Here is a 12386-nt window from a genome sequence, read left to right on the forward strand (position 1 = left end):
CAAACAGCAACCTGCAAATGAGATGAGGATGTCCCTTTTCACAGAATCAGAGAATCAACCAGGTCGGAAAAGACCTCAGAGATCATCAAGTCCACCTATTACCTAGTATCTAACACCTCCTCACAACTAAATCATGGCTCCAAGTGTAGCATCCAATCTTTTTTTTTTTAACACCTCCAGGGACTCTGACTCCACCACCTCTCTGGACAGCACATTCCACCAGACAATCATTTTCTCTGTGAAGAACTCTTTCTGTGGGTTTCATGCTACTCACGAGTACTTGTATGCCAACACCAAAAGCACCATGGCTAATAGGCTGCGTAGCATACAGTTGTGGGGAACACAGAGTTAAAGATCAACACACACAGATGGCCAGCAGACTACTTTGAGGGGGGGAGAAAACTAAAGGGGGAAAAAAAAAATTATAAAAATTCACTATACATGCAAGAAGAGAGTTTTACCTAAATGCATCAGGTTGCCCTATTTATGATCCATGTGAAGTACTGCTTTGAGGACACATTACACACAGCATGCATAGCACTAACTAGGTATATTCTGAGACATTTAATATGCCAGGGGGAGTGCATGTTTCATTAAGGGAGACTGAACTGGTCCCTCGTTAAAGCCCAAGCTTGCAAATTTCATTTGTTTTGAGGCCTCAGATGATTTTTTTTGCATCACAGCAGAGAAACTTTTCACTACATACACAAAACCTAATTTTAATTTAACATCATGTGTCAAATGATTCCTGGCTCAATCCTGGCTTTGAGAGTATGCAAAAACCTTGCTCTCAATTTCACCAACACGCAAAAGCCCACCTCTTAATGTTGTATTTGGATGGGTCAGTTGGTTTGTGGGGGGAACAGAAGAGTGGGCAAAGGGAAGCGTCAACTGTGATCCAGAGAAATTTAGTGCATTTAGTTCTAATAAGTTATTGGATGCAGGAGTTCTCCTTGCATGCAGTCAAATGTACTAATCTGGGAAATACAAAAATTAACCTTAAAGATGTGTCAGTTTTCACAGCCAGCCTCAAACTGCAAACACAAAATAAATATTTTGAAATGTGCAAAATGGAAGTGCATGCATGCACATATGAGAACACTACCCAGAGAATACCTAAGATTACCCTGACATTCTGTGATTAGAGAGAAACTTTCACCAGTGACTGAAAAGTATCTGTTCAGAGAGGAATGAAGTTTACAGTTAGCAAGTTCTTTCTTTATAAACTGCAAGATTCTGGGGTCGCCGTCGCTGGGGGTGTTCAGGGCAAGGCTTGACAGGATGCTTGGTTGTATGGTTTAGTTGATTAGGTGGTGTCGGATGATAGGTTGGACACGATCTCGAAGGTCTCTTCCAACCTGGTTAATTCTATCCTATTCTATTCTAAGAACATGTAGTTTGACTTAATTTTATTTTTTTTTCCTCTCACTCCTATAAACCCTAAATTCAAATTTCCTCTAGGGAGCAGAAATTGCTAGTCTATACATGGGCTTGAAACACTCAAAAAATTAACTTTCATTTCAACTGACTCAATTTCTACCCTGTTTCTAGTGGATAACTCAGGTTCTATGACAATTCATAGATTGAGATAGATCCTTAGCAAGCCAAATATCTGCCCTATTACTTAACAATGTTTTCCACAAGAGCCAGGAAGACTGCTTGCTAACATTATCGTCTTTCTGTAACACTTCTGACACCAGGCTTTAGGCTACTTTGCAATAAAGGATTATGCAGATGTAATAGCGTTAGATGCAAGGCAGGAACATCACACAATAAAGTTGCAGAAAATTACCATCCTCGGGTCTGGTCAATGCCTTCAGCAATGAAGTCAGCAGGGAAAGCATCTTCAAGTTCTTTCTTGTTTTCAAATGGGTAATGGACTTGTGCATAAGGCATGCTTCCACTCTCGAACCAGCAATCAAACACTTCAGGGACTCGGCGCAGCAAGCCCTTGCCACAGCGTGAAGGGATGGTTATGTGATCAATACTGTGGGAAAGAAAAAGTTGGGCAAATTCTAAACAAAACCACGAATTACCTCAAAAAGTTAACATTATGCTTGTACCAGAGGTAGGAGTTTTGGTATTAATTTTTATGATTCTTCAAAGAGGTTAGCATTTTTTCTGATCATGACAGAAGAAAAGAAAACTTCATTCATCACAAGTCCTCTCACTACTTTTTCATTTTCCCTCAATCTGCTGCACAGGGTTTGGGTAAAGGAAAGCAGTCTGATCAACCTTTCTAATAACAGTCTCTATGACTGACCTTTCTCGATGAAGATCAGTGACTTTCACTCCAGACAGCTCCTCCAATTCTGCCATTGAACCAATGCAAACTACCTGTAAGAGACACATCAGAAATTTACTCATTCACATACAGGAGCAAAATTTTTTCCTCAAAACTAAGACAGGAGACTTGTAGGTCAGTCAGCACTGCTGGTGGGAGACAGGGTTTAAAGAGCAGCATGGGTGAAAAATACACTTAGATGCATCTTTGCTAACCTTAATATTTGAACATACTTTCACATTATGCTCTGGGAGATAAAGGGATTAATTGTTGCTTTGTGCACAAAGCATTTGAACACTTCAATACAATATTGAATATTGGCTGCATCTGCAGAACTGCCCCCAGCACAACATATTCATAGAAGAAATAACCCCAAATCCACATGAAAAACCCAACCACAGGAAGGCAGATATGACCATACTGAATAAGGCTGCTTCCATCCAAGTCAGAAGGATGCAGCTACTCTGCCCCGAGGGCACTTCATTGGATATCTGAAGGCAAGAGAACAATGCAACAAGTAGACGCTAGTCAAATCTGATTCCTCATTAGGCCTCACCCCCTTGTTTCTCCAAGGAATAAACTGGTTTGAGCTCTCAAATTAAAGCTTTTGCTTTGGACACATTTCTTCAACAGCCATGTCTACTTTAGCAGACATTCCCTACCAGTCACTTGTTCCTTCTCCACTTTATTTTTCAGCCACAACTACAAATCCAGCTACATCAACATTTAACAGGAGGCAGCAAATACTGAAACAAGTAGGCTGGGACTGAGGCATGTTCAACCCTGTTTCAGCATCACTGAGTCCAAGTGAAGCCAGAGGTCAAGATTAAATACTTCTAATGACATTAAATTAACATAGTATCTGGGATTACCCATGTAAATAGGAAGACAAAACCCATCCAGCAGCATTTGTGGACTTCCATGTTCCTGTGACACAGTTCTACAGTTCATATTAAACAAATGTTTGCTTTTATTGGTTTGCCTTTGCAGAGAATAACAATCAAATAATAAGGAATGTTCATGGAACAAATGAAGTGCATTCTGGGATTTCTAGAAAGTATCTTCTGAGTAGTTATTAGTACCAGAAACGACTGCTGAAGTCAGCTAAAGGTGGCTCTCAATGCAGCCTCAACTAGAAACATACCTAAAGAAGTATCCTCAGCCATGAGGATTGCTCAGCCAGAGCTTTCTCAATCTAAGTCTGGTATGCAAGACCAAGTGCACCAAAACTACTGGATGGCTAAGAGTTTAGGTGAGTGACAAGCAGTGAAACAATCAGACTTTCCATAGCATCACTGCATATTTGTATGCAAGTCCTGTAAAATGAGCCTATGTCTGCTTTATCAACATGTGAGCTACATTTAAAAAAAATCTATTTTCTAATCCACATGAGATGGGCTCCTCCACTGAGGAAATGATTGAGATTGGAAAACTTAGAATGACCAACTGTCTGCAAAAATGTGGCAATAAACACAAGCTTCAAGCTTTAACTGCCACTATGCATGTCTACCTGATAATTATGCTAAAATAAAACTAAAATAAAGGCTAAAATAAAACTGTGGGAAACCAGATATTGGTATGTAGTAAAATTCACTTTAATACCAATTAATTCACCTTACTCTGTATTAAATAAGGAACTATTATTATTTCTCCAAGATTTAATGTGCACAGGATAATTGCATGCGACAAAGGATTCTTCTGAGAACAGGAGATGAAGAGGAGGCTCTGCAATCTCACATGGCATTAGGCTGCAGTAAAACTGAAATCAGGAAATTGAGTGAATATTATTTCTGTATGAGAGCAGATGTCACTTTGGCCTCAGGTTCCACATCAGTTCCAATGGTATTTCGTCTCTAAGCTATATCCCAGGTGTGTAAAGAGAGTGAATATTAAAAAACCCTCTAAGTTGAGATTTAGCATGGTCCAGAAGCCATACTTGACTACTGAAGTATGACACTGAAGACTCCAGAGTAAACAGGAATGTGTAACATCCACAGATAAAAATAATAGATATGTTGGTATTTCAATCATTATTCAGAACACCAAGCCCTGAGGAATATTTGCAGTTAATTTCAAAGGAAATGTCAGTCTTCCAAGCTCAGTGTCATATTGGTATTAAAAACAAACACATCAAACCTAACAAAAAAAAAAAAAAATCTGTACACTCAGGAATACCAAGATGGGGAGACTGGAGAGAAAATGAAACATTATTAAAGGCAAGGAGTGGGAGTAATGTAACCTTTACGCAGTTTTTTTCAGCTGTAGAACGAAGTCTTGAAACACTCTAGCACTGAAGTGAAAGCTTTTTCTACAACTAAATAACTTGTTACACTAAACAAGGGACTTCAAGTTTAGTTTGAAGATTGACAGTTTATACTTACAAATACTGAATTAATGTTATAAATTAACATACTAGAGATAGAAGCACTTGGTTTGCCAGTGATTTACAGTCTCATAGCACAGACTGAATTCAAAAGCTGAGGCTTTCTGAGATACTTAAATTGTAACTGTGAGGAGTAGCTCCCTCACTCCTCCCCCACTATCTCCCTGCCTATCAGCAAGATTTCCAACAAAGAGGAAGTTAAAAAATGTTTTATGGTGCCCATCCAAGCAACAGTGCAGTTTAAGGCAATAAAATAATCCTCTGGCATGTGTTTTCCTATTGGAGGTTTTGCACATCTAAAATGAAAAGAAAAACTTTTTCAAATCAAGGGAGATAAAAAGAAAGGTTTGGGATGCTGTCATCAGTGTTTGTCTTCCATGGGCAGCCTGACATTCATTAGCATTTCTTATTTCCAGCACAAGAAAGGCTTACTCTATGTGTCTAAAAGACCTAACCCACTCAGGAAGAATTATCTTCAAATTTAAATCTTGGTGTTTTGATACCAGTCATTAAACCTCTGTACTCATTTAGCATTATGCTTTCAACTTCAAAGAACTCATTCCTAGCTTGCCCGTTATATATGTCCATCATTCCACTAGGCCCACATTTTTACAGGCTGCTATATTCCCATTTGTAGCACCACAAATATATCTTCACTCTCCTGCTATGCTGGACTTACTTTTATGCCTTCAGCAATTCATTTGGCTTGAAGTAACTGAGCATCAGAACTTCAAAACCAAACTGAAAATAGTGAGTAAGATATATCTCTCTTGCCATTTTCTTTCTGCATTTGCTATTTCCATTAGATTTACCATCACTCCAAATTCATCCAGGGAACATTAAGAATAATATGTATACAGCAAACAAACAAAAAAAACCCAACAAGAATTGCTTGCAGTTGTCAAGCTATGGCAAAGCAAGCACGTGTGGGCACACACACAGAGGCATACAGCTATCACCTATTACAGATATATGTATACTGTGAAGACAGAACTTAAGACTGCAGAAGCCAAAGATTTAACAGCCTACCCAACTAAGCAAACACCACATACAACTGGAAACATGTTTTCTTACTCACCTCTTCCAAATCATCACTGACCCACAGAGGGATAGGTGTTCCCCAGTACCGGTTCCTAGATATAGCCCAGTCTCGTGCATCTTTCAGCCAGTTCCCAAAACGCTTCTCCCTCACAAAATCTGGAACCCTGTTCCAAAAATAGGAAAAACATACTTTTATCACCACATTCCACTTAAAAGAACACTTAGACTTGATTTCATCCACAGAACAAGTTAATTTCGGCACACTGTGTGAACCGGAGCACATTCTACTGCTGCACTGGCCATTGCAAAGCCTATAGACTTGCTGTCAAAGACTTAACAGTAGTTCTTCTGCCTTTTTTTTGACTTTCAAGTAAGCTATTGTCAGCAAAAAATACCATGTTTATTTTACTCTCAATACAGCAAAAAAAGTGTGCAACATAAAACAGATTCAGTAAGGATAAAACAGTGGCAAAAAATCCTCAGGACAGTCCAGCACTGGAGCACTGTGACTAAGGAAGGATAAAAACATTAACACTGCTTTACGTTACAAAATTAAATTCACACTATTTATCATCTTGACTTTTAAATCTCTTCACTAAAACCAAAACAACCCCCTAAACAAACAAGTCAACACCTGCTAAAAAAGGTTAAAACTATTTCGAGCACTAATGAGCTCTGAGAGATGTTAAAGACAAATTTTAATCACATGAAACAGTGTCTTGGAGCACCAGAAACTGATTCCTAGCAAGGTTCCTGGATATGCCAAATGGCCAGATGGTTTGATTAGGAACCAGTTGTTTGATGCCAACAATATACTCCCTTCATGCCCAAACATGCATTTAAAAAGACCAACCTCAAGTGAAATTCACCGGCAGAATAACTATAGTTATACGCAGTGACATAGACACACAGAAGCTGTGAATGAGCAGCTGACAATACAAATAACTCTAGAATTGAGTTACTGAGCAAACCATGGCAAGTTTTGCTGGATTGTCTTCCCTTGTAACTAGAAAAGCACTTCTCAAAGGTTGAGCTGGTTTTAGAGACCTAGAATTTCTACAGGAGGAGCAGCCAGGCTTGGAAGGTCCTTTCTACCTTCTCTTTTTGAAGTTCTTGCTCCTCTACCAATTCTTCTTTTTTTAAAAGAAGAATTATTTTTAATCACAGATCAGCCCCAAGAGTAACAAAGATGAAAGAATCCTTTAGAGAAAAAAATTAAAGCAATAGATTCACATGACATTAAGGTAGAGCATGGCCCAGCAGCAGGAGATTTATGAAATAAGTGTGAGTGTCCCTCAAAAATCTACCAATGAACATGAAAGCTACAGTCTTCTAAAAGTTTTACCCATGGGGAGATCTGAAGGCTTCTTGATGCCACTGCTGTCTCAGACAGATTAAAAACTACCCTTAAAAGACTCGCTAAATAACAGCCCAAAGGTCCACGGCAAACTTCACAAGTTATTTCTAGATCTACTTTCAGCTGCAAAGTTATCTTTTGTGATATTCCTTAAACAAAAGTGTAATACAAAAACAATTCTCAACAAACTCAGTGACTAACACTTCATGACATCTGCATCTCTGCTCTGAAATCTAGAGATGTACACAGGTTTTCCCAGGTTGTTTTAGAGTGGGACTCAGTAGTATTAACTTCTTGCGGTGACCTTAAGAGACCCTCTCTCCAAACACAAGTGGAAACTCTACAAACATCATTACCATTTGCCTAACATTCCACTAATGTGGAAAACTTCTCTTTACATGCCTCTTAAACTAGTTTCCATTTTTCAGAAGTTGTTAGACACTGATTAGCTGAAATTATTAGTTCCATTTAACATCGCTAGAGGCTGAAACAATCCCCCAATGACATTAAAATGCTAAGAGTTTCAACTCTACCGCCTCAAAACATGCATAAAAATTAATTTTATCCCCAAAGTGGACATTACCACAAAAATGTATGTGGTGTGATCTCGCTCTCTGAGCTACAAGAGTACGTAATTTACTACTTCTGGTAAAATTGTCTGACCATGCTGCCAGTTTTTAGTGGAACATAAAACACAAACCACCTCATCCACTCTGAGCCGCATCTGCAACAACGATTTACGGCTCTAGAGGTATGGTACAGAAATAACACTGACACAACCATCAAATGAAATAAAAAGAGCCTGTATCTCAAACATATTTTGAGCCCATAACTCAAAAAAAGCATTACTTAAGCCAGTTGGTTCATACCACCACACAGATGCTGCCCGTAGATGCTACCCAGACAGCAGACAGCCTCCAGCTGGGAACAAGCTAGAGGAGATATCTGCAGCAGAGAACAGCCCCGCCAGTCACACAGGTCTTCAAGACTGGAGCCTGTTTCTTTTATTTAGTCTCACTAGATACAGCTAGCATTATTTCTAACACTTCTGACTCACCTATGTAAGGGGAAACAAATTAGGCTGGGAAGACAGAACAGAGTATTCTCAACAATGTTGTTGCTAACACCTGATCATTATGTTACACCAACTCCAGATTACTTTTTCTGTAGGGTTTTTCCATTTCTTTTTAATCTTTTCTTGGTATACTTCTCTTGTCAAATTTTATTAAAGACAACATCCTGCCACAGGTACACATTATTATTTAAGAAAGCATTTTTTTTACTCTTCCATGATTTCTTACGTTTGCAGAAAGTTTGATTAATTCAACTAAGAGTGAGGGCAGCACCCACTGGTGAATCCTGCTCCCTCCTCTCCCATCCAGTAATTTCAGTCACCCTGTGACTAGGCCATACTGTGTTTAGTCTTGTCAGCCAACAGCCTCCCCCAGATAATTTTTTTCAGCTGTATTCTCCAGACAGAATTGTGACTTGGAGAACACCACGATAAAACCATGAATAGAGGCCGCATCTGTAGTACTGGGTCCAGTTATGGGTGTGCCAGTTCAAGAGAGACAAGAAACTACTGGAGAGAATGCAGTGGAGGCTACAGAGATGCTGAGGAGACTGAAGCATCTCTGTGAGAACAAAAGGCTGAGAAGCCTGGGGCTGTTTAGCCTGGAGGAGAGCACACTAGAGGAGGGATCTTCTCAATGCTAATCCATAGCTAAAGGGTAGGGGGCAAGAGGATGGGACTAGACTCTTTTTGGTGGTGCCCAGTGACAGAACAATGGCACAAACTGGAACCCAAGAGGTTCCACCTTAACACAAAGAAAAACTTTTTTGCTGTAAAGTTGCTGGAGCCCTGGAGCAGACTGCCCAGAGAGGCTGTAGAGTCTCCATCTCTGGAGAAATTCCAACCCCTCCTGGATGGATATTGTGATTCTGGGCAACCTGCTGAGGGTGACCCTGCTTTAGCAAGGCAGCTGGACTAAATGATCTCTAGAGGTCCCTTCCAGCCCCCACTATTCCGTGACTGAATCACTACTGATACTTTCAGCTTTTACTGATAGCTTTCAGGAAATGCTGGGCTGTATTAAACACCTCTTGCTTAAACCCAAAAGCTGACAGTCCCCTGAAAGTTAATGGCTGCACTATTTGCCAAACACTGACGGTACCTCGAAACTATCCTCACAGCATGGATATTTAGAAGCTTTAAAAAGACCTGAAGAAGAAAAAGAAAAAAGCAGCCAAAAAAACCAACTGAACAAACAAAAAAAACAACACCTCCAAAAGTAAACCACCCATGTACTTCATAACAAAAAAACATAGAGGGGGGAAAAAAGGACTTTACCATGTGCCAGTACAGATGCTTTTCGTACCTAGGTGGGTATTTATTACCCACAGCTTGAAAGCACAAGTTTCATTTTTCTGCTGGCGAGCACTGAATTTGCAGCTGGCTATGACAAGCAAGGTGAACAGTGCCACAGCCCATGCAGAGTAACCCACTGCTAATGGCACTGAACAACTTCAGATCTCAGAAAAGGTCGAGCTTCAGCATCAAATAGTTCCACGAGGTTGCAAGCCAAATGAAAGCAGCAACCTCACTCCTAACACAATCCTGCAGCAGCTCCTACAACTGTGCTGTTAAAAACATCTTTTTTTTTTATTTCCCAACTGGCCTACAATTTGTGTTGGTTTTGACCTTCAAATTTCTCTGCAAAATGACAAGGATAGGATTTCTTACTTCCTTTACAACATTTAGCAAGGTTAAGGAGACTGCTGTCTCAGCAGGTCATGAAGCTCCTGATTCATGCCTGTAGAACTGTGTGGGATAATATCTATTTCTGCTTTCTTGGCACCCAGGATACTGCAACTAAATAAACTTCAGGATACAGGCATTTCAGCAGTTGAAAAGTTCAGGGAACTAAGCTTCATGACACAAAGGAAGAAATATTGATTTGTCAAATCATGAATCAGAATTTGAGTAGTAGAAGTACATCAGTTTCAGCCTGTTTGAATGCCAATTTCTACCTTCCTCTCACAACAGCAAAACTCTTAACAAGGTAGAGATAATGAAAATTATTAATTTGGTCCAAATGTGTATGCCCAGCTTTGACAGTTCCTTCCTATTTTTTGAAGCAGATCTGGGGTTTTGCTAAATTCATGTACTGCTAAGCCCTCTGCTCAGTGAAATCCCACATCCTTTCCTGGCACCTACTCGTTTTCTTAGTGTCTAAAAAATTCCATTTGACAACTGAAAACAGCCCATGAAGAACAAACCAAAATCCAGTCCTTTAACAACATTTATTAGTTTAATCACACTAGAAAGCGTTTTCTTTGCCTTCCAAGTCTACAGACTAACATATTAGCCTACTCAGCATCCAAGTCACACTAGTGAAGTGGGCATAGATTTAAAAATTAAGAATTAGTGACCATTTCCAGTCCCAGAGCATGAATGGGTGTGAAACAGTAAGTTACCATGGCTGCTAATCCAGTTACTTCTCCTCACCAGTTAATACCCACGGAACAGCATCAATTAATATCAGTATATTTGTTTTCTGACTCTTGTCTCTAGCAGAGAGAAAAAGTAAAAATCTGAATTACATAATCCAGAGGGAAATTTATGAAAAGGATTAAGACATCTCTCCCTTTTCTGTACACATATTCTGAAGTGGTTTTTTTTTTATACTCATAACAATTGCAAATACTGAATTCAACTTATTATCCCATTTCCAAGCTCAGATGTGCTCTGCATGACTCCATAAGCTGGCTCACCTTGTGCTAAGTCACAGCCTGCAGGAACTGTCTCAGAGCAGTACCATCCCTCTCCTCTGTAAACACAAACATCACTACTGAAATAAACAGCTGTCAAATACCGCCACAGCAGAAGCCTCAAATGCTTTATCACCAATTAACCATTACATCTGTTTAAGATGTTACATAAAGATATACTAATCCTTTCCCACTTTTTATCATTCCTCTCATTAGCTAATTTTATTCCTGACATCCCTTGAAATTCAACTTTATGTACTTGGTAACATTTACTGGGTAAGATTTACCTCAATTACTAACTGAAGGAAGCTCTTATCTTATGAATTACTTGAAAAACAGTCCCACAAGAGTTAGACTACAAAGTTGATACACAGAACACCATCGTAAGTAGAGTGAATTAGGAAGTTAGCAGACAGCATCTGCAATGGCCAGTTCTGAGAGGATGGTCCCAGGCCTACCCTTGTAACTTTCTAAGTGATAGCTGAAATGAGGAATCCCTTCTCTGCCTGTGAGGACAGGTAGTTGAATAACAGGAGCAAAACCAAAGCTGATGAAGTAATTATCTTACATTGTTTAACTAAAGATGTTTAAATTCATACGATAACAGCTTTTTTAGGCTGTTTTAGGTGTTAAATTTGCTTTTCTTCTTAAATATTAACCAACTCTGGGAAGACACAGTCTTAAATTCCATTATGTTAATTTACTCTAATAACAAGCCTCCTTCAACATGCCCTCAAATTGATTTTTAATGGTTTTTAATTCAAGGAGATAAAAATAAGCAACTATTCATGCCCTTTTGACACTTTAATTAGCGTCAATCTATATCGCGGACCTAATTAAACATCGGGGGAGGTGGGAGGGAGGAAAGGGGAAAAGGGAGGGCAAAGCATGCAGATTTTCCACTGCAGCAGACTCCTCGTCCTCCTCAGTTCAGGAAAGCTTATTAGAGCAGTGCACAACCACACAACCCCAGCTCGCGTGGGGTGCCTCCACTACCGCAAGAGAAGTTTCTGCTAATACACAGCTTACGTTTGCTAAATAAATAGTGCTTTCAACCATTCTGATAGAGCAGTGCTTTTCTTTACTCTTTTATCCTGGTTCCCATAGCAACAAACACTTTAGCGTGAGACTGCAATGCTGCTGCAGACTGCATCAGAACCCGCCAGCAGCGGCACACAGCTGCCTGACAAGGCAAGATTAAACAAAGCCATAATCGCCAATTTTTGGAAAGGCTCACTTAAAAAAAGAAAAAACCCACATTAAGTCCTGTTTGTAGGACACAGACACCCTGCTAATGGCTATTAAAATTCTTATTCTTACCAATGGGGGGAGTGGGGGGGGGTGGGAATCCCTCTGTCCTGTGCCAGTGAGAAAGAAAACGAGCTTTCACTTTTCTTCTTTCTGTATAGTTTCATTTGGAATAGTTTCATATTTGTAGTTACAAAGCACTTTTACATGGCCCCACCACTTAGGATTCACTGCAATTTATACAGATTAATCTGTTTGCATTCCTGCAACGGTAGCAGACATTCAACATACTGCACACACAG

At 39.6% G+C, this 12386-nt stretch overlaps 1 protein-coding gene across 1 annotated transcript in view; it reads right to left on the reverse strand.

Moving 5' to 3' along the window:
* IARS1 (isoleucyl-tRNA synthetase 1) overlaps positions 1–12386 on the reverse strand; it is a 109878-nt gene that overhangs the window by 55877 nt on the left and 41615 nt on the right. The window contains exons 13-15 of the mRNA XM_054166720.1: positions 5746–5872; positions 2264–2337; positions 1793–1987 (exon numbers count right to left, since the gene is read on the reverse strand). Coding sequence (XP_054022695.1) covers positions 1793–1987; positions 2264–2337; positions 5746–5872 — 396 coding nt within the window. The remainder of the gene's footprint in view (positions 1–1792; positions 1988–2263; positions 2338–5745; positions 5873–12386) is intronic.

Source organism: Dryobates pubescens, chromosome 1 (genome assembly GCF_014839835.1).
Source record: "Dryobates pubescens isolate bDryPub1 chromosome 1, bDryPub1.pri, whole genome shotgun sequence".
Taxonomy (NCBI): Eukaryota; Metazoa; Chordata; class Aves; order Piciformes; family Picidae; genus Dryobates; species Dryobates pubescens.